The sequence below is a fragment of the Micropterus salmoides genome, unplaced genomic scaffold, assembly GCF_014851395.1.
Source record: "Micropterus salmoides isolate LMB-PRFRI ecotype aquatic unplaced genomic scaffold, ASM1485139v1 Ms_hic_scaffold_13, whole genome shotgun sequence".
NCBI classification, from domain to species: domain Eukaryota; kingdom Metazoa; phylum Chordata; class Actinopteri; order Centrarchiformes; family Centrarchidae; genus Micropterus; species Micropterus salmoides.
Window position 1 is genome coordinate 14590721 of NW_024040374.1, and position 26747 is coordinate 14617467.

Sequence of the window (26747 nt, forward strand, 5' to 3'; positions counted from 1 at the left end):
ATATTATTGTTACTTGTTCCTTAATAAATAACAGCTACATCAAGAAATGAAGTGCTACATGATGTCTCATACTCCTGTAATACATAATTTTACAACTTGGGAGGGTTGGTTCATCTGGACTAACATACCAAAGTAAATGAAGAACATCTCAAACACTATCACATCTAGTGAATCAAGTATGACTGTTTCTGCACCACAGTCCATTATAAACCACATAATACATGAAGTTTATAAAGGCATTGTCAGGTGAAGATCAAAGCTCCTCTCACTTTGCTTAATTAGACAAGCAATCTGCAAGTTTTACCAAAATGTTTTTTAAATTTTTTAAAATACAACAGAAACACAAAGTAGTACTGACACAGTGTGCACAGTGGGGAAGCAATATCCAAAAAACATCTTTTTTAAATGCAAATTCTGAAAGTATTCATTATTGGTCACTAGCACTGAAAAGAAATACATGTTTTCCACCAGTGCAGTATTCAACAGAAGTTTAGCTGCTCATCTGAGCTTCCCTGCTGTTTCTGTTTTATTGCCAATAATATTCATCAGCTGTCTCAGGAAGGTAACGGCACATTTCTGTCCATGTAACAAAGCCATAACAGAGGCTGGAGAAGAACTACATTAAATTACAATCCAACTACAGATTTTTTCTACCAGCGCAGTAAAAGTTTAGCTGGCTGATCTGAGTTTTGATGCTGGAAGCTGCCTTCTCAGCTGATTGTCTCACGAACATAACAAAACCAAAACAGAGCTCTGCAGAGATAGATTAACTACATAAAACTAATCCAACAACATATTTTTTTTCTACCAGGGCAGTAAAACTTTAGCTGTCTCATCTGAGCTTCCAGCTGTAAGCTACCGTTTTATTGCCAATAAGTGATCAGCTGATAGACTGATTGTCTCACTAACGTAACGACAAAGTCAAAACAGAGCGCTAGAGAGAGAGTCACTAACGTTACATGAAACTAATCCAACAACATATTTTACACCACAAGCCAAAGCCAGCGCTGGAGAATAAACCAATACAACTAACCTTATATGATTTTTCTATCAGGGCAGTAAAAGTTTAGCTGGCTGATGCTTCCATGATCTAAGCTAACGGCTAAGCTAGCTTACAATTTTATTGACAATATTGCCAATTAACATTACTGATCAGCTGATTGTCTCACTAACTTTGTCCAAATGTCACTTCTCTTCTTACTTCTGATAAACCAGAATACTACTCAGAGACTGTTTAGTATTATTATTTTTCCCTCTTCTTCTTCTTCTATGGATGCATTTAATGTAGTGACAGGCGTCGACACTGCCGGAATTATACAAGGAAAAGAAGACGAAACGCGCTCTGTAGCGCTGTTTGTCTGCTGTCGGCTATTGTAGAAACATGACGACAAAATACAGCAGCCTCCACAGCAGGGGGTGCCCGCGGTTATGTAGATACAAATATCTCATTCCAAGGTAATAAAAACATAATGGTTCATTATGCAAGGTCTTTATACACCACTGAAAACGTAGTTATGGATCTTATATTGCATTTCTGTCAGTGGATCCTCAGAAATATTACACACTGAACCTTTAAAATCCTCTTTTCACTTTGTCATTATGGGGTATAGAGTATAGACTGATATACTGCCAAATTCTCTGAAACGCCTTTGGAGACTGCTTATGGTAGAGAAATGAACATTCAGTTCACGGGCAACAGCTCTGGTGGACATTCCTGCAGTTGGCATGCCAATTGCACGCTCCCTCAGAACTTGCAACATCTGCGGCATTTTGCTGTGTGATGGAGCTGCACATTTTAGAGTGGCCTTTTATTGTGGCCAGCCTAAGGCACACCTGTGTAATACCCATGTTGTCTTATACGCATCTCGATATGCCACACGTGAGGTGGATGGATGATCTCAGCAAAGGAGAAGTGCTCACTAACACAGATTTTGACAGATTTGTGAACAATGTCAAAGAAAAACAGGCCTTTTGTGTACATAGAGAAAGGTCTTCGATCTTTGAGTTCAGCTCATGATGAATGGGGGCAAAAAGAAGTGTTGTGTTTATTATATTGTTCAGTGTAAATATGAAGTGTTTTCCAAATTTTTGATTTTCTGATTCAATTCTTTTGAAAAATATTTTGTGACTTATCACTAACTGTGTGATTTCTGTGGATGTGATAATCATCAGCTAGAAGTCATGGTGTACATACAAGTCCACTCCTGTGCCAAACACCCTCTTTTCCTGCATGGAGTTCTTTTGTTTGTTTTTTAAGAGGGAAGACTTTCACTGCTCACTAATTATTGAAAAAAGTTTTTTTTCCTCAACTCAAATAGAGCCAAAGCAATTAAATAGTACACAGCCAGTTCAGCTCAATTACATGTTATTCTTAAGTGTTAATGATGTGTGTTTATTAAAAAGACCACAAACACACTGGATAAACTTCATATTTGCAGAATCTGAACTGCAGAAACAAATATCTGTTTCAGTGGACAGAAAGTCTCATAACATAACTGTCTGAATAAACATGAAGCAAACAAGAAAAGAGAAAGTTAAAGTGAGCAAACAGAGAAACTGAGTTTAACTTTTTCCTTCTGTCCTGCCCAAATTGATCATATATTTATTACAGGCAGTATTCCTGACTTCTGACCTTCAAGACACCCACAAGTTAATTTCCTGAAAGCCCTCTCTTCTCCCCGTGCCTCACGGAGTTGTTTAGTATGTATACAGTCCACTCAGCTCACTGTACAGAGACAGACTGCTGCTGAGTGCTGAAAATGTAAACCAGTCTAAACGTATGGGATTAGAGAAATTCCCTCAATGCACGCCTGTTGAAATATCCACTCAAATAAACACACACTCTCCAATATACATCATTTTTATTGTACGGACAGAAAATTATACAATTTGAGAATGTAAAACATTCCCTGTCTGACAAATGAGGAGCCAGAACAGGAAAGAAACGTGTAAAAGAGGAAGTGAAGCGGGGAGGTGGATGGATAGATGGATGCACAGAGGGGGGAGACGCTGGACCGACATGCTGGGATCTCACTCCTCCCGATGCCTGGGAAGAGAAAAAACAACGGTTAGAGGTGATTTACTTTAATTATCCAAACCTCCCCAAAAGAAGTGCACAAATATTAGAAGATATCAAGCTACATAATGATTATCAAGGATGATCATTTAATAAAAATTAAAATTTTAAGCCATTTGCTGTTTTTATTTGAACCAAACTAAATTTTCTGAGCAGCAGTGGGAACAGATACCAGTCTTTGTTAGCACCATACTGTGCTCTGCCCACTGAGCTGCAGAGGACCAACACATGTTTTTTAAATGATAGAGCTTACACCACATTAATGCAGGGTTTAAAACAAGGAACATGTCTCCCCCTGAAATGTGTTTGGGGTCAGAAGAAAGAGGGGTCAATGAAATGAAGAAAATTTATTAATTGAAATGAACATGTTTTGTTAATATAACTGATTCAAATAATCACCACCAACAAACTGTGCTAAACGAACGAGGACAATGTAAAAAATGTACAATTGCCCCCAGTCTCCTCCAAATGTAATCCTTCAGCCGATCTTAGCCAATCTGTTTCAACAGGACTGTGGAGGCTCCTGAGGAGGTGGAGTGGTCTCTGAGCAGTCACACATCACAACACATAGCAGAGATGGAGAATCAAGTTTGAGACTCGGACTCGAGTCAGAGTTAAGTCGCACACAAGTGACTTGAGACTCGACTTGAGACTCGTCCTCAAAAGACTTCAGACTTGACTTGGACTTGAGGTGAAAAAAAAAAAAGGTTCAATGAGCTTGCTGTTATTCTGTATATACTGTACCTTACCTATCTAGACCTACCAGACAATGATGTGAAAACAAAACGAATAAACTATTCATTGCAGTGCTTTTTCAAAATAGCGTAGGTCATGTGCATTATTGATCAGTTGAGCCCCACTGTAAAAAGTTTTATTAACAGTGGGTCTACTTTATTAATACAAAATACTTGTTTCTTATGGTCATATACACACATACAAAAACAGCCATATTCTTGCTACATGACTGTCAAAAATATATGCAAGAATATTTTCCATAGACATAATTATCTATTTTCAAATCTGAAAACACAAAAAAGAACTTTAGGGCCTGTTCATGTCAGAAATTATGGTAGGCAGAGATTGAAAATATTCACATGTTTACGACTAGAACTAAATTCACATCAGACAACTCGAATCAAAACGACAGACTGGCTGAGCAATCCATATTTGTTGGGTCAGACACTTTCAGAGCTTTCAGAAAAAAGTTTCCTACAAATCAGTAACTCACACAGTAAATATTAAACAACATGTGGAATGACCACATAGAGTGACTGTATGAATGTATTATATTTGCGGTGGACTTTTGCTCACTTAAAGCAACAGTAGTATATAATCTTTATAAGAGAATAAAGTAATGAAAATGTGTGGGATCTTTGTTTTGAGAGAAGTTCTTCATAAAAAAGGTCTTTGAGGGTGCTTTAGATTATATACAACTGATTTACTACATCAGCTGGGGAAAGTTTTGAAGTGAATTCACCTTATTTATTTAGGTCTTTAAGCTACAAAATAATTATTAAAGATTTACATTTAAATAAATGTCTGCTAAGTCACCATCTATAACCGTATGAGGTAACACAATAATGATTGAGCCTATGGCCGTCTGATTGTGCAACATTACACTGATTTATATATAACTGGGTGTCTGTGGCGACATTCCTGGGAAAAATGCTGTATTAAGTCACTGCTAATGCAAACCGAACATTTATTTTGCTTCACATTAAAAGCATTTAACTGGTGAAACACAAATTGATTTTGATTATGAAATAGTCAAGGGAAATGCAATGTGTCTGAGTAATGGGACCAGGAGGATCAGCCACAGTGAGCTGTTAAATGAAGAGCTGCGCGCGACAGGCTGCACACCTCCAACTTCTCAGTGTGGTAACCAAATGCTTTCACTGTGCCCTGCTGTTCGCGCCATGTGCAGCTTATAATCAGATCACAACTGCTCTTAAAATGATGGAAAAAAGCCAATTACTGCCTGCCTTCTTTCTTGAAACAAAAATAGTTTAGCTGCTTCCAGAATTCTGTGATCTGTAGTATTAAACCACACTTGCTATTAAGCATACTGCCAGTAAATACAGGTGTCGACAAGTCAACCAGGACTGAAACTTCAAATTAAATAAAAACAATAATAACTTAAAGGCTTAAACAGCTACAAAATAATGAGTTAACTTCAAAAACAGGCCATAGCAGTGACCTAGAAGGTGTAGGCTGAAGCAAGAGATTATATACACTTATCATATTACACAGTGCAGCAAGACTGAGGGCACTAAAACTCAAGATGATGGTTGATAAAAGACTGCTTTCTCCAACAGACATCTTAACTTGTCATGACAAGAAAAGCCAACGTGGGCCCTGGAACTGTCAAAACTAAAATCCACATGGTTGTTAGCCACAGGACGTAGTCCTACACACCAATTCAGCCCAGACAAGAGCGCTTATCAGGTAGATGGAGTAAAAACACCTGCGTAGGTGGAACATGACTAATAAGCAGACTTAACGACCAGAAAATGTGCAGTCGGTAAAAGTAAAACTGATATGCTCAATCTAGTGTGACTGCTGTGACACACATTTATTTTTTGAGCATCAAACCTGTGACCTTCCACAATGACTCGGTGGCTCTAACCACTTGGCCACCGCGCTGTCTCTGGCACACGTGAAGTCAGCCTGACGATGATCTCTGCAGTGTTTAATCTGTCACACCGCACTTGAAACTCATAAAGAGATGACACAGTATGCGCAGAGGCCCTAATTTGGTCATTGACACCTCATCGGTCTCATCACACGCAACAGCAAGCTCCTACATGGGAGGCAAGCTGCAGCCAATCCAACACAAACACAACAAGCAGCCAGGAATCATTAAGCATCCCGCCTCATTGGCGAGTGCAGGGAGAAGGTTTGCCCTCTGTGCTGGCGTTTGGAGATGGCAGCGCTGTTTACATTCCTCAGCGTCAGTGATGGGTGAAACTTGGTTAGGCTTGAAAACAACAGTACAGACCTGCATTGTGTGTTATCGCGTAACGTTACTGCCTATGAAAACGGCCTGACAGCTGTGGTGTCTGGAGACCAGTAACACGGTATTTTGTTGTGTAATCTTAAGTGTACCTTCATACTGTGGCCGGTTACGCTGTAGTTTGATCTGCTCGCTGTGAAATGAATGCTGTTGTGGCCTGATGTTTGACTTTTAAAAAAACGTAGTCAAAGTAAAAGTTCCTAAATAAATTGAGAATTTAGTCAAATTCACATCTCCCTGCCTCTATATGGACAAAATGTCTCTTAAAAAATACACTAAAGGAAGAAAAGGTCTAATGTAATCATACCTAAGAGCCCTGCAGGCCTTTTAGTTTAGATATAGTCATTTAACAGTTCAAACACATTTGAGGTGGGAGAGACAGTTTTAACGGCGACCATGTTCTCCGTGCCAATAAATGTGGAAACAAGACCAGTGTGGTGAATATCAGCAGACACTTCAGGTTTGCTTAAGTTATGAATGAATAACAAGGCTCAGGAAAGATTTCTGTGAGCATACCTCCGCTGTGAGAGCATTTCTACTCGTCGATGTACTCGAAAGGCTCGGGGGGCTCTGGTTCCTGCTCTTCCTCCTCGATTTTGGGGCCGTGCGCAGAAACGGGCTCCACCAGCTCCTCCTCCTCCTCGCTGGTGTCCTTCATGATGATGATCCCGCCTGTGTGGAGCTGGTGACGGACATGAAAAATTCAGGTTAGGTGTCAACACTTGCTGATACGCCGCAGATATTTATGTTAAAAGTATCCTCGCTCAATGTCAACAGAACAAACGTTGTTTACGTCTCACTCTTCACCCTTGACAAGGAACTTGATGCTTATGTAACAGCTGGAAAGAAACCGAACTCAGCATTTCAGTCTGGCTAAACTACAATGACCAAGCAGACAGCAGGCGATGCAGCATGCTAAAGGTAAAAGAGAGGAAATTTATCACACAACCATAAGAATATGGTCTTTAAATTCTCTAATCCTTCTGGAACCAACAAACATTATCTAATCCCCAGGGCCCCGCAATGAACCATGCCATTTCTCCCACCTTTCTGAGGACTGTGTGTGTAATAGTCAGAAATTAGTAAGTATTCTGTGGTAACGATTAAGCATCATGTATTCAGGAAGATGTACCACGTGAGCTCAACATAATAAAAGGCTTTAAAGCTAGATTTTACGGCCCAGTATGGAGCGTATATATAAAATAAACTAAATAAAATAAAATAACAAAATCTAGTTTTTAACTCAGGGCCCCGCTACAAGACCGGTTCTCACAGTTATGCACATAAAGTCCCGATCATTTATATCATCATTTAAATAGTGCTTTTAGTGGTGCATGCAGTATTATCAAAGAAGTTTGCAATTAGCCAAATTACCACAAACACCACAGGTGCTAGGCCCCCTGAGGGTCCGAGGGTCCAGGGGCAGTGACCCACTTTGGTTAGTTGGTAATCCAGGCTTTTTTCACTCACAGGAATTTATTTTAAATCTATGTCAAGACACTCAGTCTTCCAAAGACAGAAAATATGTCAATGCACAATACACAATCTATACAATATGTTATTTTGATATATTTGTCCAGCCTTTACGGTTGTAGCAATAGGATTCAGGAGGTTTAATTTATTCAAAAGTAAAAAGGTCACGACTGTGTACTGTGTGGTTTTGATGGCAGTTTCTTCTAAACAAAACTAAAAACGTCAAGTTTAAAAATAATCTATTTGTGGAATCATTCAGCTCCAATGAAGAATCAAAGACAAGACACTTCATTTTAATGTAAGTTGATCCACATAATAGGCTTTCAATAAACCTCCCGACAGGGACCAGATTTCAAGATAAGTCTGTAAAACCTCTTCACTTCCTAAACCCGTCTTTGAATGTAAAAACAAACCCTTAAAAAGGAAAGCAGCATTACAAAACTTAAGATAAGCAAAGACACCATTTTGGCACTTGTGACAAGGCGGCATACAATGTACTACTTTAACCTTAGCTTGCTGGACACAAAAATCAAACAGTACTTCCTCTTTACAGGACTAGGTTGAGTGCTCATTGGGTGACTGCACGTCGTCCTGCCATTTACTGCAGGAAACTGTCAACATTTACAGCAGGAGAGCAGCTGTCTGGTTTATAGGCCTGATGAGTGGGGGAAGTTCTGGACTTGGACAAAATCAACTTGCAGAACGATTTATGTTAAACTAAAAACTTCTCTGAGATACTTTTACATTGTTTAAATATCATGTTGATGTTTTGTACATTTTAGATGTTATTTGTCGTTTGATCTGTGTCATAATCATCATCATCACCTCCATTAATAATAATAATTATTATTATTAATTATTATCATCATCATTAATAATGATAATAATAATAATAATAAGTGTTTAAATATTGTAATTCAGTGTCTCATGAATTCTTAGATGCAACGGTGCTATGAATAATAAAAATCTACATTCAACATCTTTATTTTGGCATTTACTTATCAGAAAATAAGTTAAACGTAGCGACTACACAGTAATTATCCCAGAACTATAAGGAAACAGTCTGGATCCAAAAAACAAAACTACAGGGGTAGAAGACTGTGTGTTTGTCTGCAATTAAAATTATTCAGAGGTGTGTTACCGGTTTGAAGGGCTGGTAGCGGCACGTCTCGGGCATGTTGAGGACTTTGAGCTGAGCCGGCATCGCTCTGGCCGGGTTCTCCAGGAGCTGGAAGTTTGGCTCTGCCTCTTTCTTCTTCTCCTTCTCCTTCTCTTCATCCTTTTTCTCCTTCTCCCCCTCCTGGACCTCCTGTGATAGAGAAGCAGCAGTTTCCGCATGTGATCACTTTTCTTAATGTACTTTTAAAAAAATCTGTACCGTTCTTGTGCCAGTTGAATCTGCTGTGTCTGTATATTTATTTTTTATCTGTCTCTAATAATTTGTCTTATGCATTAAAAAAACTGCTGATCTTCCACAATTATTATACATCTAAAACGCACTATAATCACACCACAACCAGAACCTATTGTTCTAGTATAAATTTGACATTATTTGACAGTTTGGAGAAGTTATGAGTAATAAATTCTGGTTTTCCTTCTTTCTGTTCTGATTCAGTCCTGTCCTGCTCCGGTGCCCTTGATGGCTAGTGATTTGTTGGGCTATCAGATAAACAGTGGAAAGCCATAAAAAGGACACTGAAGGACAGAAGGTGCCAAGGGAGCTGGTAATAAAAAAAAAAAAGTATTGCATTTCAAGACCAAACTATATCATCTCTTGCAGATGTCTGAAACACTGACACTGTCTTTTCTCCTCTGACTCAGGTTCTAATGGGAGGCTTCAGGTGGGAAACGTTGTCTCTAATAGCTTACAGATCTGTGTTTCAAATGTTTTATCATCACCACGAGCAGTCTGTTTCTTGGTCACTGATTTCATGTTAGTGTTCTTATCCTCAGCCTTGTAAGTAATAAATGTGACAACCTATGCATTCAGATTTTATCAAGTAAGCTTGAAAATACAGTATTTTGGGGCTGCGACAAACAATTATTTTAATTATTGATTAATATGAATGTGTCGATTAGTTTCTTAATCACTGATTGTCTATTTGAATCTCAGCCAAGAAAAGCTGAAAATCTGCACATTTCAGTTGCTGGAATCAGTGAACTTTACTTTTTAAAAATATTATAATAATCTGTTGATCGCTTAAATTGACTAATTGTTTTAGCTCTTCAATTTTATCATGGTGTTCGTAACATCCATTGTGTTTATCAATACCCTGTTTATATTCCCTGCCATTTCTATTTCATCTCACCCACTGTACTCTTTAGTCTGGATATATTTAGTGGAAAAATAAAACAGTACCGCAGTGAAACCTTCAGGCTAAATAGATGAGCTAAATGCAACCAAAGTGGTCAAAACCTAAGTCAGCTCTATAAAACTGTCCAGAGAAATGACAGTGAATTCTGAACCGTCTGACCCCAGTGAGAGTGGATACCTCCCCTTTAACAGCCTTCTTATTAAGTTAAGCCAGATAAAATCAAACGCCTGGGGATGTGAGAAGGGTGAACATTTCCAAGCTCAGTCTCTCAGCGCCAGAGCTGAGATGTAGCGTGGCAGAGCGGATCAAACCTGCTGCTAGCGCCCAGAGAAAATCCCAATGAAAGTTATACTGGTTCTGGACTGACAGAGTCCGTCTGCGAACACCCGGTGTGGGTGAGAGAAACGACCAAGAAAGACAGAGAAAAGAAATAAAGGAAAGTGCGTGTATGGCGTCAAAGAGCAAATGATTGTCTTTGATACCCCTGTTAAGTATCCAGATAATCGATTTTATCCGCATACCAGGTGGTGTGAAACCGATGCTGTCTAATAACATTTTACTAAAATCACCAGGACACAAGCTGTGGCTGCATTGCCATGGGGTCTACTTTAAAGAATGTTCTGTCACAAAAATAACAGGTATAATGCTCCTACAATGTAATAAATTCTTGAAAATGTCACTTCAAATACACTGCAAGGGTCTAAGGACCAATGCAGATGTGTTCTTGTAAGGCCAGAATCCTTTTAAAATGGAAGGAGTGACAAAAAACAAGGAAACAAGATTATTAGTAAAGCTTGATTTATACTCCTACGTAAGGGTCTACGTGCGTAGCTACGGCGTGTGCGTAGCTATACGTGTGCGTCGTTGTATCCGTCATTCTGCAATTACACCCCCAAACGCTAGTCGGCAGTAGCACTACAGCGTCCACTGTGTTGACTTTAGCCGGCCGAGCAGGCTAACTTCCGGTTTAGTGCTCTGCTAACGTGAATGGGTGTAAAATTGTATACGTATGGAATGGATCACATTCTGATTGTAAAACGAGTCATTTCGTTCGGGTTGTGACGGTCAAATATATTGATCCACTGTGTTACAGCCGCCGTTTTGGCCGCTAGCTTTTTAAAGTTACTTCAAAGCAGGGGCACTTCTGGTCGGCTCGGGGGCCTTGCGACCCAGCTGACCAATCACAGGGCTTACGGTTCTCGACGTGTAGTTACATTTTTGAGGAGGTGCACGTCAGGCGACGGCGTAGCCTCTGCGTAGCCTGCACCGTCACCTATGTTGTCGATTCGAAGCAGAAGTATAAATTACACTTAATGAGGGAGAAGAGGGTTTTAAAGAGCTGCGAATTTCGACTCACCACTTCCATCTTCTCCTCCTCCTTTTCTTTTTTTTCCTTCTCCTTCTTCTTGGCTTTGGCTGTGATGGAGAGAACAGCGGTGGATACCTGCCATGCAGAGCGAGCGAGAGAGAAAGAGAGAGAAGAGACGTTTCCACAATGTAAGACAATACCATAGACACTCAGACCTTCTACAAACATGGCTTAAAATGTAGAAAACTAGTCAACCACAAAATAAACGCCGCTTGGTCTTTCATTACATTCTCCAAAAGCATCTAGGATTGTGAAATGAAGCAACTGGAAAAAATAGGCCAGAGATGCTAAAATAATAAATATAACGGGCAAGAAAATGATGAGTCTGACAGTGAGGGTTTAAAATTATTCACAAATCAATATGAAACAAGGTCAGCTTTCCTCGACTAATAAGTTCAGAAAAAGGAAAGCAAAACAAACTGATGTGTTGTGGCGCCTCAGTTCCTCAGTTCTCACCTTCTCTTTCTCTTTCTCTTTGGGAACCTCCAGAGCTGGTGGGTAGGCGAAGGTGGAAGGCTTACAGTTGGAACGGTACTGCACCTTAGGCATCTGAACAGGAAGACAGAAGCAGAGAAGACAAACAGACAACATCAATAGATATCAATGTGTTGTTTTTTTGCCACGCTAGCGGCGTGGGAGTTATTTTTCATGTCAATCCATCTAAAACTTGTCAAGACACTTCATTTCGCTTCAGCTAACTAGTTACTTTTAAAATTAAGATTTTTACGTAAAAAACACATGAAGTCTAAAATGTTTTGTTATAAATTAAGCTACTTAACAGTTTATACAAGTACAGCTAAGTCAATTAACAGAAAATTAATTGGTAACTATTTTGATCATAAAGTCATTTAAGTGTTTTTCATGTTCACAAATGTGAGGAATTTCTGGTTTTCCATTTAATAATTTTAATGCATTTGTAATGATGTTGAGATTTGGACGGTTGGTTGGACCAAACAAGCAAATAGTTCAAATGAGCTCCACCTCAAATCCTGCTTTTACATTAATGCACGAGTAATAATAATGTAAAGATATAATATATAATACAGTGGGGGAAAAAAATATTTGATCCCCTGCTGATTTTGTACATTTGCCCACTGACAAAGAAATTATCAGTCTATAATTTTAGTGTTAGGGTTATTTGAACAGTGAGAGACAGAATAACAAAAAAAAATAAATCAGAAAAACATGTCAAAAATGTTATAATTGATTTGCATTTTAATCAGTGAAATAAGTATTTGACCCCTCTGCAAAACATGACTTAGTACTTGGTGGAAAAACCATTGTTGGCAATCACAGAGGTCAGATGTTTCTTGTAGTTGGCCACCAGGTTTGCACACATCTCCAGAGGGATGTTGTCCCACTCCTCTTTGCAGATCTTCTCTTAAGTCATTAAGGTTTCGCGGACAATGTCTGGCAACTCAAACCTTCATATCCCTCCAGAGATTTTCTATGGGTTTAAGGTCTGGAGACTGGCTTGGCCACTCCAAGACCTTAATGTGTTTCTTCTTGAGCCATTCCTTTGTTGCCTTGGCTGTGTGTTTTGGGTCATTGTCCTGCTGGATTACCCATCCACAACTAATTTTCAATGCCCTGGCTGAGCGAAGGAGGATCTACCCCAAGATTTGACGGTACATGGCCCCGTCCATCGTCCCTTTGATGCGGTGAAATTGTCCTGTTCTCTTAGCATAAAAACACCCCCAAAGCAAAATTTTTCCACCACCATGTTTGACGGTGGGGATGGTATTCTTGGGGTCATTGGCATCAACTCAACTCGCCATGTTTGGAAAAGGAGGAATGCTGCCTAAGAGCTTGAGCAGGGGGACCTTGCGGGCGCTGCAGGATGTCAGTCCTTCACGGCGTGGTGTGTTACCAATTTTCTTGGGGACTATGTTCCCAGCTGCCTTGAGATCATTGACAAGATCCTCCCGTGTAGTTCTGGACTGATTCCTCACCGTTTTCATGATCATTGCAACTCCACGAGGTGAGATCTTGCATGGAGCCCCAGACCGAGGGAAATTGACAGTTCTTTGTGTTTCTTCCATTTGCGAATAAGATCTTTCAGATTGAGAGGGGGTCAAATACTTATTTCACTCACTAAAATGCAAATCAATTTATATGGATTTTTTTGTTGTTATTCTGTCTCTCACTGTTCAAATAAACCTACCACTAAAAATTATAGACTGATAATTTCTTTGTCAGTGGGCAAACGTACAAAATCAGCAAGGGATCAAATACATTTTTTCCCCCCAATGTAGTGTAACAGTCACAGGGGACATTTTTCTGCGTTGTGTACTTTTCTTTTAATACTTAAAAATAAAATAATAAAAATGTCTAGATTATACTTACATACTTGTACTTAAGTAACATTTTCAATGCAAGACTTTTACTTTTAACTAGAATATTTTTACAGTGTGGTATTAGTATGTTTACTTAAGTAAATGATCTGAATACTTATTCCACCACTGCTCACAGATATGCACCGAAAACTCTAGAAACCTGTTTCAGCTTTCCAGAAAGACTGATTACTTTGGTTGAACAGATGCTGGTGGAACATAGGCTAGCAAGGAAAGGAGGCAAGACTTTGACAAGACGACAGATCCAGACTGAATAGTGAAGTAAAGTAAAATGTGAACTGAGGACAAGCACAAGGTAAACACTGACAGTTCTGTTCTGTTTCTGAGAGAGAAAATGTCAAATCACAACTATCTCTCAAATGTCATATTTCAACAGGGCTAATCTAAATCTAATTTTGGTTAAAAATGAAGAAGTAGTAACCAATAAAACATTTCTCTCCTTTCATATCCATTCAGTTTAGCATCTGAGGCAGTGTCTACTGCTTTGCCGTTTTGTTCCAGCTCTACTTTGCAGATTCAGAGTTGTTATGCTACCCTGTAGCCAGAGAGGTCAAAAGAAATTGTCATTTAAAGAAAAACGAGGAACCACGTGAAAAACAGCTCCACAGCACTACTGGAACTGAAACACTCAACAGAGGGAACCTTTAATATGCTGTTACTGCAGACACACTGGAAAAGCTTGGCTTAGTTAGAAGAAGAAGCACTTATTATGAGGCCCACCTTCACCTAATAGCTGCAGGCTTAACCTTGTATGTTAACTGCATGGTGTAAAAATGAAAAAGTGGTCTGTCAGCTTTACCTAGACAAACATAAAAGATGATCTCTAGCCAGAGCAGCACCAGCTGCCTTCTGTTTAGTGTGATCCTTCAAATTATAACTGTTCTGAAACTAAATGACGAAACAGTCTCTATGGTCCAAAAGAGCAACACAAGATGCAACACTGGGGAGACTTTGTATTTTTTAATCACCTCATAATTCGGACATTTCACTGCAGCATGGAGTCAGAAAGAGAAGCAGCAAGGCAGTGAAGTGACTTCTGTTGACTTCTTTTAGAAATTAACCTACAAGTCCGATGCTAAAAAAGAAAACTGGTATATTATGAGGACATTCAGTGTCCAATGTTGAGAGACAACGTCTGTGAAGACTCGTGCTGCGTAGTTAAAGAAGTGCTGACGAGCCTTGGCAGGGTGCAGCACATAGTCTGGTAAACCCTACTGTCCTTCCTATCCCCGGTGTATTGTTTGGGGCTTTACTTCAAGTATATTCTCCTGTGTCTTGTAAAGCTGGGTGTGCGCAATAGTCAAGTGTGGAGGTGTCCCTGGCGTCAGGTGCGGCCGATTCGGGTAGCAATCAAGAGATAATGCCCAACTAATGTTTGTTTAAGACCCCAATATGTCACAGTGATCCCTTGGCATCAGTGTGCGAGTGGCAGGGGGCCAGAACAGGCCCACAGTTGGGAGGGCCTTGTTATAGATAGGCTGCTGGTGACAGTTGTTACCAAGGCAAGAAGCTAAATATTTTCTGCACCAAATACAGTGCCAAACACAAATTCTACAGCCAAATTAAGCAGCCATGCTATTCCCCTCTTGAGCGTAATTACATTTTAGCATTAACACATCAATGTGTGTACAATCTAAATATACAATATTATATTCTAATCACTGCTACGTGGGAAAGGTATATGCAGGATAACCCACTTCAAATAACTGATGGTGTAAAGGTCTGCTAAGGACTTTTTCCTCTAACATGACAGAGGAAGCCAACTAATTCAAGTAATTTCGTAATTGTGCTTGATGTTTTTTTTTTTTAGAGTTGTGTTGGGAAAGTTCACGTTCTGACACACACACACACACACACACACACACACACACACACACAGATCACTGCGAGGCTTGCCACTTCAGTACCTTGAGGTCCTTGTTGAGGCCGATTATAGCAGTTGGTGTGAAGGCCAATGACAGGAAGTGGGAGAGGGGGAACCAGAACCAGAACTGGGTGAAGACCAGCAGGCCGACCATCGATGGCATGTGAGTATGACCTGTCCTGGACTGCAGAGAGATGGTCACATTACGTCCGCCTGGACAACAGAGGGCAGAGGAAATAGAGAGGGTTTCAGTATAATGGCACAGGCCTACATAATATTGGTTATTGACCAGGTCACGCACTAGATGAAAACAAATGTAAAAACAAAAGTAACTCTAAAATAACAGCAGGAAGACAGCAGATTTCATATTGCTTACTATGGCACAATTTCAAAATATATAATTTTAACAGACAAAATAATTTCATTATAATTTTTTACAGCTACAGCTCCCATTGGTATACATTCAGAATGAGCATCAACCTACTTTTGATTTATTTGCACACATTTGTTGAGTAATACAACTTGTGATAATTGCCTATTCCAGATACACAGAGGTTAAAAACACATACTGTTCAACAGAGGACAGTTTCACTGGAGGTAGAAAATGTACTAGAGTAGAGTTTTGTCACACGAGAGTTTTGGGTGAAACCACTGCTATAAAAATCCATGAACCATGAGCATCTAAGGCTCTCAACATATAAAATAAACCTTGCACTTTATAGATTATTCTGAGCAAATACAACTAATAAAAAGGTGCAAATTTGGAGGCCATCTACTCTTTATTACAATTAAAATCATACTGATCACCGATTGTGAAACAAACCCATTTCAACTTGGCACAAGAATAGAAAGATGAGGGAGAAGAAGGTTAATGAGGGTACAGACCAGGATGGCCACCACCCTGAAACGGTTGTCTTTTGGCTTCAACCCATCTGATCTGTTGATCCCAGGGCAGGATTTCTTTTATATGGACAAACTGGCGAGCCAGTTAAACCCAGGAATGCATTGTCTAAAGCATCCTGCGTTTAAATATAAAAAATAAGCTTCATCCATTATCCGTAGATATTAGCTGCACAGGAGGTTAATAATTCATCTACATCAAAAGAGGTGTGTTAGCTGTCCCAAAAATAACAGATGCCTTTCCCAGCTGCATTGTAGCTACAGATTATAAAGAGCTTATTTTCACCTTGATTCATAGGATTAAATCTTTTAATTAATATATATCTAGACTCCAAGTTTCTTGGTAAAGATTATGCTCTCCTCCTTACCTCCAGAAAAATGATATTATTCACAAGTGATCTCTTATCATTCTAGAAAAAAATTTGAATGAATTAAAAGGTGGTATTAGCATTTCGTTAATATTAAAAGGACAAAAAGTATCTTGTAATGCTAGTGAAGTTATTTTCTTCTATGAAAGACTTATAAGAAACTCCTCAGGTATCACTGGGGTTAATGGTTTGATCCTCACTGTGGCCACTCATGGTGAAAGGGTGCACCAAATAGAAACTTCACTTTGTCTGTGGAGCTGACCAAAAAAAAAAAAAGAAGGTGATGAATAGGGATCAAGGGTGTTCTTTGGAGCAGTACCAAAGAGTAACAGACCTCTCTCGGCCTTTCTGGGACAAACAGTAGGGAGGGACTGGAGAAGGGAAGACAGAGGGAGGGGGAGGAAGAGAAGACATGAAGCAACCAGGATGAATTTGTCATTTCTATATGGATGAAAAGAAACTTTTCTTGTTGTTGTTAAAATGTTGTTAGGGAGTAGTCATTCCAACTAAAAATGACAAGACAATACTAGTTGAATCATCTGCAGCTGTTTTACTTTCTAGCCATTATTTTCTGAGGTCGTGAAGATGATTTAATAACAGGGTCTTATCTTGACATCTGAACCAGTGTTGAAACCATTCCAGCCCCACGGACTGAACGCTGGCCAGAATGCATCACGAGATCTGCACACTGCACCTCAACTGGGAGCTCAAGAGTCTCTTAAAAACTTGAGAAGAGGTTGAGAGCACTTGACAAGCGCCCGCCCCGCCCGCCGCCGCCGCCACCCCCCCTGCTGTTTTTGCCAACTCTTTGGTGGGCCAATTTTCATTTCAAGGAGTTTGTGAGGGAGGCATGGGGACAGGGGTTGATTCCTCAAAGGTGTTAAATGACAATATCAACAATCAACCTGTTCACTGTGTCGCTCTGAAAAGTGAGGTAAAGTCTGTAAACGGGGGATGAACATGCGAGCAAGATAGAGTATGTGGGGGAACCAGCAAAAGAGACTGACATTTTCTGCGTAATGAGTACCAATGATCATGAAACTGAGCTCTAATCGCTTCCAACTGTCAAATTAAACGAAAGAAGGAAAAAAAACAAAAAAAACAAAACAAAAAAAAAAAACAAGAACAGGAATACTAAAAACATTCACACTGCACAAGCTTGAGCATGTCTGACATTCAAACAGCAGTGGATTTTCCTGCCTGGGTGTGTTTAAACTGTAAGCTACACACTTAACTGGGGGCGGGGGAGTGTCTGCTGTATGAAAAATTACACCAGGGTCAGGGTTTTTCTGGATGGTCTCACGCAGAATATCTTGCCGTGTTTGCAGAGGTTATTAGCGGTTAATGATTTGATATATGATTGAGGCCTTGCTGGTCATCAGGATGGCCAATCTGCTCTGAACTAAATCAAATCTTTAAAAAAAACAAACAAAAAAAACAATCAAATATCGATGCAGTGGGGCGGAGTTAATCAAGGGGCAATTTTACGGCTGATGAAAAACTTTCACGAGTCACAACATCTTAAACACACATGCTGCACTTATCCTTTGAAGTAACTACTGTCTTAAATACTTGATATAAGCGTTACCTTGTGTAAGTTGCAACACCTGATGGTGTATTTAGACAGCAGTGTGTAAACAGAACTGTTTTATGTTATGCATGTGCCAGAAAAATGTGTTTCTGCTGCTGCCTGCGTTGAGGGTTTGTGTATACGTGTGAACATGGGCGTGCTCTGCCTGAGTGCGAATGTGTAGCTCTCCGGGACCTCACACACATACATACTGCATGCTTGTGTCCACAAACACATGCATAGACACACAAACACAGAGACTATCAGACAAACAGTAATCAACAGGGGGGAGACCAACAGGCCATATGGCTGAAAGCAGAGCAGAGGTTGGAACGCCAGGCGCTAATGCACCTTAGGATGATCTGTTCCAGAGGCACAGTGCACGGGTGGTCAACCGAAGAGGGTTACTTTGTGTTTGCTTAAGCATAAAGAACTCAAATTACAACACACACACACACACACAAAACCACAAACCCACATTACAGTTAGAGCAGTTCTCTTGTTTAAGTGTAATTAAGAATTTGGGTCGTAGGCATAGAGGCAGCAGGACCATGTACCGGTTTGATCTCTTGCTCAGTGACAGACATGGATAAACCCATGTGGTGTCTTTCTAGTTTACAGACAGACTATGAATCCAACTGCCAGCCTGTATAAACAGATAAACATGTCTTGTGCACTTCTGTTTGAAGACTAACCTGCGTCAAGGATTCCCTGGGCCAGGATGGCGCCGAACTTCGCCATAACGTCATCGTGCTTGTCGTTGATCACCTTCGCATAAAGTTGCCTGAACTGGTTTACCTAAAATAGTGAGGGGAGGAAAATACGTTCATGTCACAGTTTGAATCCAATAAAATTGTCAAAATGTGAACAGTTCTCAATTTAAAACCAAGTTATTGCAGCAGAGTCTAGTGCTTGTGATGGAAAACATGTTTGGAGAAATACATCATTAAAAAAATAAATAAAAGTTATATGGTTGCAAACAAGCAACATTTTAATGTGAACAAAACTGGGAGTTCAAGCTTGACTCTGTACCACATATGCGTGTTTTAGTAAACGTTGTGACTTTACTTAACACTTACTTTCCTGACTATGACAAAAAATACCTCAGGCTGTAAAATACTCTACAGACGGTGTATGGTTGCATTTTTTTTGCCAGATCTGTGCCTCCTAGCCAGACAATCTCCATATTAAAGGGAAGGTATATATTTGAAAGTGGCTGTCAGGCTGTAATGCAATTTGTCAAACGTGCACTATGTCAGCACAATATTCATAGGAAAACTACATCATCATTGCCACGCCCATGATGATTGTGTAGTACCTGTGGGAGTCCCGGCACTGACAGCATCTCTCAATAGCCAGAGTGAAACTTTGAGTAAACACTGTGCTGTGTAGTTATCTGCCAATTTGGGCCAATTTACCGCCCTAAAACTAGAGGTCTAAGATGTCTGTCTACAACTGGGAAGCAGAGCTGGAAATTACAAAGACTGGGACTTATAATAAACAGTCATGGATGCAATACCTCCTGATGTTCCACTGTCAAAAAGAAAAAACTGCCTCTTGCACAATCCTGCATACCGCCTTGTGCTTAAAGACTGTTGCTGTGCAGTCTTTGAAAATGTGTCTGGCAAATCTTAACAGTGCTCCGAGGGTGAGTGCGTGCAGTTATGCCTGGACAAGTCACTCTCCAGTTGTCCCTGACACAGATTTCTTTCCCTTTGTCTCAACAGTTCTGATGCTTGCTGCTTTTGGTCAAGTCGTCCCCCTTTCCCCCCTATTTTCTTTCCTCTCTTTCTTTCCTCTGCAAAAACTCTGGTCTCAGTGGTATTAAGCATGATTTTAAAGAGTCACTGAGGCATGTTCACAGATTACCAATAGGCCACCTAGGCAAAAAAACAAAAAAAAAGACCACTGGTTCATATTTAAAAGGGTAATAGCTCGGCTGTTTTAAAAAGTCTGTGAGCGTATAAAAAAAGACTTTGACAGAGGCTGTTATCACTGCTGGCTATAAACCAATTTCATTAATGATAACAAAAGAAATCAAACAAGTATTGGACAAAAAAACCAAAGCAAAAATACAAACATTTTGCTTTTACCTTTGGACAGGTGACTTCGGTCTGCTGGATCATGATGAGGGCCGAGGCAATGAGGGCGCCCTGTCTCACATAATTAACTGGGTCATTGGTCATGGGCTCCAGCAGATTGATGGCCTCCTGTGGAGGGAAGGGCAGAACAGAGAAGTTGTTAGTGTTGCTTAAAATGAAGTGTTCTTTCAATAAACTGTTATTTAAAGCTGCACAACCCTTTTTGGGAATGTAAATAATCATCCAGTGCCATATTAGGTGTCAAAGAATGACCTATCATATTACAATGATTTGAAGTGGAAAATGTCGCCCTTTAATGTAAAAAAAATGGCAACAATTTAATGATTAATCCATGGATGAGAAGACATTGAAACATATCTTTCAGGACTGCTCTCAGCATTTTTGAAGAAAACTAAAGCATGCTACAGTTTGTTTGTGAATGAAGGTTCCTGACTTAGCAAAGTTGCACTTGCTTTTTTTTTCTTGTGATAGTTGGTTTGGGTTTGTATGTTTGGAAACCCTTGCCACTAAGCACTTATCACCAGTACTTCAAGATGATTTTGAGACATTACTCATTTCATTTTTTTAAATTTTGTATACACACAGCCACAATTTCACTTGACAGCTGTACATTACTTCCAAATTTACTTTATTATTAAATCTGCAATTACTCTAGATTTTTATGTCGCACTAGCATCCATGTCATCTAAGAAAAACACTTGAGGGCAAACAGACACATATTAGTCAAATATAAAATAGAGCTTGCTTCATCTGTGAAGTTTCAAATTATTTTGTAAGAGAATGATGATTATCTTTAGCCTGGGAACCAGACGAATCTCCCAAGCTCATGTTTCATTTGCTTTGGCAGATTCATCAGACCCCCCTTCCATTATCTAATATTCGGCGGGTTTGACACGACAACTGACATGTCACGTGTTTTACTGCTCTGATGTTTGTCTCACAAAACTCAGATCAAACATCAAACTAGGCAGTGCTGATCAAATACGAATCAAGATTCTGTTGCTGCATTGCCTATTTCCTGCCTCAAATGTTTTCAGAAACACATTTTAGTGTACTTTTTAGCTGTAATTTTAGAAGGTTTGCACTACGTCCCATGTTTCGTTGCCCTGATTAATTGCAGGTCCATCCAGAGGCATTTTGGTGTGCTTGGTAAAACAATGTGGTTGCTAAAGTTGGCAGAATCATGTGTAGAATAAAAGTAACGATGTTGGACTGGCTAACAAAATTTTTATCATGCATTTGCAAAGTTATTTTAGTTTAGTATAGCTTCTTTTAATTCTGCCACAGTCCTGTAGTTTTGTGTCAGATTTAAGAGGACATGAAACTGATTACTTTACTCAGTGCACACATTTTATATGTTGCCATTCCCAACAGAGCATATCAGTGCAATGACGGCACTTTGGTTAAATACAGGAAAGGGAATTATCAACAGAAGCAACCAGACCACACAAATAAATTACATTAGTGTCATCCATATCTGGTTGCCTGGGACAACTGAGTAACAGTTACGACACCGCCTTCCTCCCATTATCACTCTGAATGAAAAAAATGAGGGAAGACTTTTCCTCCTTTTATTTCTGGACTCTCCTCCATTCTCAGCTGAGCAGTAATGGCTGTAACCAACACCACCAGACTTGGAGGGAGGCATCAGCTCCGCCGAGGAAAGAGAAACAAACTACGATGATGACAGTGGAGGTAAAATAAACCATGTTTCATCAGTGCTCTCAGCTCAGCTGGCTGAGACAGCCGTGTACCGGGATGATAAGTCAAGAGTGTAAGGCCAACACCAGTCGACCACATCCTGTTCCTGATAGGTTGTCGGGAGGTTTAATTGAGGGTATTTACTGTCAGGGCGAATCAGCAGAGCAAGTCAACACATAATGTGGTTGCTCAAGATCCTCCAAATCCACGTACAGTGGTGGACTGTTTTCTTCAGGCTTGTGCCTCAGCTTGAGTTTAACTTTAAATTATATTCAATTCAGTACTGCTAGAAACTGGCCAGAAGATTGTGTAAATAAATGGAACAGTGCAGAACACACTTTACCACGACATAATTTCCATTATCATACATATTTATAAAACTGTATCGTATGACAGTATTCTGAATCACTGAAATGGTTCTTGTGAGTGTGTTTCCATTTGCTTCCATCCAATAAGATTAAGATTTTGATTATGGCACAAAATCGGCATAAAACTAACTGACTACACAAATGGTAGGTCTTTTACATAAAAACAGATCAGGAAGACCAGTCCAGTAAAAATACCTAAAGCCCAAGGTGTATAAATTACGGCCAAGAAATGTGTTCCCTCTAAATAGGTGACCCACATCTCTTGCCACAACATCATTACTCTCACCGAGGACCTAATGTGCTCAAGGTTTTATCTGGAAAAACCAAGCAGTGTAGCTTTGGAGCTGATCAGCTCTGTTGCATACCTCGGCCTGATCTGGTCCAAAACATTCACTTTGGTGCTTCAAGGCTCAGGATGCAATGAGCCGTGACTCTGCATGGGCTGTGACACCTGAGACTGATCAGCCCACATAGTTAGACAACACAGGAACTGGCAGACCCCCCCACCCCCGCCTTCTGTCTTCTTCACTCTCCTTTTTTGGACTTCAATGAACCCAAACGCGATGACACAGTACGGAAGGGTTCAGCCCGGTAACAGTGTGCCAATTTGGACCAATTTATCAGCAATTCTCCCAAAAACTTTCCACAATTAATAGAGCTCCTCTGTGCTGACCCACATGAAATTAAAGCAAATGTCAATAGTTTACACGCAAAACAGCTGCTTACCTTATATTTTAATTACTATACACAGTAACCAAGATAATGGGTGAAGCCTTTGATCAAATGGTATGATTTGAAAATTATCCCGAAGCAGGTGAAGTTCAGAAGAAGACGACGACGACATCTTGTACGATCATCTTGGGATATTAACAGCTTTTTGAGCAACTGCATCCATTTACACCTATTTTATCAATTAATTTTAACAAATCAACACTACTGCGTTTTCGAATTAAAACGGAGACCTTTTGCTACGTTTGCACCTCCCGTCCAGACTACAACGGTGAAAATGAAGACCTAAAACGGAGAATTTTGAAACGTAACTTTAGAAACGATTACGCAGCCGCTCACGCTCGGCTCTCTGATTGGGTCTTATAAGTCATGCAAAGTAGAAACACTATGCTACTGACCGGGTTTTTGACTTGGTATTTTTATTAAAATATTCTGTACCATGTAATCTGCCTACGCTTCGCCGTTTACTTTGCGATGACTCCCAGTCTGTGTTCCGCCGCCACACTCCCGTGTTACATTCAGTACACTCAGCTCGTTATTGGTGCAAGCAAAAAAATAAATAAATAAAAAAACTGGTCTATACTTCGTCTTTATTTATTATTTCACCAAATCTTCTGTAACTACGGATTAGACCATCTGCTTCATGTTTACACTGGCACACGTATGTTGGTCCAGTATAGAGTGATCCAGCTGCAGTTGGCAGCAACGAGAAAGGGCTGCCATGTAATCCTTGCGGGAAATGACTGAGTCTGGTGGCTTTGACAAGAGCAATATAGTGACCGTTTCTGGTTAAACAAAAAGGAACTACATACTCTCTAAAAACAACAACAACAAAAAAAAAAAAGTTATTTTTCTGTAGGGATCCTTTCCACAATGTTGTCAGACACTTCTGAGCCTGTGGCAAAAACGAGCACTTTACTGGATGTACTGTTGACTGCAACACGCTGGCTCAATACTGGACCAATTTGAAAAGATGTTGTCCCAATAAGTCACACAAACACAAAACAAGGCAAAACAAGGTCCAAGTTGAAAAATATCTAAGTTACCCTTTAATTCCATTTATGAGCGCAGATTCCAACGTAACTTACATAATTTACATAACAAACTTATTAGACATTATAAAAATTCTCAAATAGTGGCCAAATAGAGAACCACACATTTTCTCATTTAAAAAAAAAAAAAAATTATATATATATATTTTTTTTTCTTTTTTTTTTTTTTTTTTTTTTTTTTTATAAAAGGTCCCGTTAATAAATGTCAAACAATGTTGCATGTGTTTCACATTAAAAGCCTGCAAAACGCCTATGCTTCCTTGTAGGCTTTTATTGTGAACCACTGAGTAGAGTTTCATTAACAGCAGCTCAACACCATGAGAGAAAGAGGCTAGGTAACGTGACTGCTTTTTAAGTTAGAAAAGGATGGGGGGTGAAGGGGGAGACACTCGCCTTGTTTCCTGTCCCAGCACAGCAGATGCCCAGAGCCATGGCAGCTCCACAACGGACATGAGGGTTGTAGCTCTCTGACAGAAGAGACACCACACTGGGACACTGCTCAGGGGTCCTGCAGAGAGATGGAGAGAAATTAAGAGCGAGCCAACAAGCAGCACTTGAAATTGACCATTAAAAGATACATCCAGCACAGATACTTTGGATTAAAATTAAATATTACAGCAGTAGTGTGGATGTGTCACCAACTAGTTTATATGTTTTCACATTTTGATAAATCACAACTACTGTTTGGCTGTGGCACAATAAGTGCAGGAGCCTTTTTATAAAATATATCCATTGTGGCCACAAGAATTTTATGGCTAAGAGCTCCACTTAAGTGATGGATGAGGTGATTTGTCCCATATAGTGTAAAGAGTTTTGATGCCTCAAGCAAAAGAGCCACATAAACCATAACCATTACAGTTCTCTTGAGATGACTATGATGGGGAACGTAACATAATTTAAAAGCCTGAGATTTGCATCAATATAGAGCCAATATACAAAATAACATTAATTTTGATGCCACATGTGCATTTCCCCACCGGATCTATAGGCTCACTGTTCTCTATGTCAAAGGGGAACTGGATGAGACAGAGTTAGACAATTTAAGGTTTCTGAGACAGAGCTAGACAGAGTGTAGAGAGAAGAAAGAGAGAAGTAATAAAAGTGAAAAGGCTTGGGTGTGAAATGCAGGCTTTGATTTATGTCCAAGACCTTATGCATTTTCTCCCAGTGGTGTTGTTGTGGAATAGGAGGAATAGAAATCACAGAGCCAAACTATTTAAGCCAAATCTTTAGGCTCCCAATTGCAAATCCTGTGGCTCTACATGATTTCTTTCCACCTCTTGTTTGTTTGCCAATTATAAAAAACAACCCATCATTCAAATTGAAATAGTCAAGATTACAGGATTGTAGTAGTAAGAAAAAGCACATAAAAAGGCATACCGATATGAGGAACGTCTACAAAAGACTACTCCCAAGCCACAATGAGAAACTCTTCAATCAGCGCATGCCAGATACTGGCATAGCTTAGGTGGCTGACACCAATGCAGAGTCTTGTTGCATTAGGTTTAGGTCACTGGTGAAAATGCACACACATATGCTAGTATCCGGATATCAACAAGAAAAACAACAACAACAAAAAAGATTAACAAGATTTAACCGTGTTTCCCATTTATTAACGAGACAATGGCGGCCCGCTCCAGTCTAATTTGGCCTTTGGCATCCAACTCGAGACAACCACTTTTCTTTTGAGGTAACTCTGGTAACATTAACTGTCTGTTTCCGTCACTCATTTGTGAGAAGGCGATTAAGCTAGCCGCTCCTAAATTTGGAGTGCACACATATTAAAGGCTTTGAGGTAAATCCACTGTAACGGACAAATGTAAGCTGACAGGCAGGTCAGCGACTTTATCCTGTCATTTTCTCTCTTTACAAAGACAAGTGTTGTAGTATGAGAGTCTGACCTGAAGAGGGGCTGTGAAGTTTTCATGTTATGCGATATAACACCGGGCTCTGTCACATGCAGAAATACTCAGACGATACTGTGATAGTTGGCTGCATCAAGAATGGACAGGAGGAGGAGTACAGGAGCCTCGTAGAGGACTTTGTGAGGTGGTGCAGGACCAACCATCTGCAGCTGAACACCTCCAAGACCAAGGAGATGGTGGTGGACTTCAGAAGGAAGAAACCACATCTCCAACCTTTGTCCATCGAGGGGGTCGATGTGGAGGTGGTCAGGACTTACAAATATATGGGGCTGCAGGTGGATGACAAGCTGGACTGGACAGAAAATATGGACACTCTCCACAGGAAAGGGTAGAGCCGTCTGTACTTCCTGAGAAGACTGGGGTCCTTCAACAGCTGCAAAAAACTGCTGCAGATGTTTTACCAGTCTGTGGTGGCCAGTGTCCTCTTTTATGCTGTAGTTTGCTGGGGAGGAAGCAGCAAGAAGACAGAGGCCGGTCGACTGGACAGACTGGTGAGGAGAGCTGGCTCAGTGGTGGGCTCAGAGCTGGACTCTCTAGTGACAGTGGCAGAAAGAAGGACCCTGGACAA

The 26747-nt window shown here is 40.0% G+C and overlaps 1 protein-coding gene across 1 annotated transcript in view; it reads right to left on the reverse strand.

Moving 5' to 3' along the window:
• Window positions 1–2844: 2844 nt before the first annotated feature.
• Window positions 2845–26747, reverse strand: part of psmd1 (proteasome 26S subunit, non-ATPase 1) — a 46442-nt gene continuing 22539 nt past the window's right edge. The window contains exons 17-25 of the mRNA XM_038715685.1: window positions 24648–24762; window positions 20396–20512; window positions 18998–19100; window positions 15508–15677; window positions 11703–11795; window positions 11235–11321; window positions 8704–8871; window positions 6606–6771; window positions 2845–3046 (exon numbers count right to left, since the gene is read on the reverse strand). Coding sequence (XP_038571613.1) covers window positions 6625–6771; window positions 8704–8871; window positions 11235–11321; window positions 11703–11795; window positions 15508–15677; window positions 18998–19100; window positions 20396–20512; window positions 24648–24762 — 1000 coding nt within the window. The 3' untranslated portion in view covers window positions 2845–3046; window positions 6606–6624. The remainder of the gene's footprint in view (window positions 3047–6605; window positions 6772–8703; window positions 8872–11234; window positions 11322–11702; window positions 11796–15507; window positions 15678–18997; window positions 19101–20395; window positions 20513–24647; window positions 24763–26747) is intronic.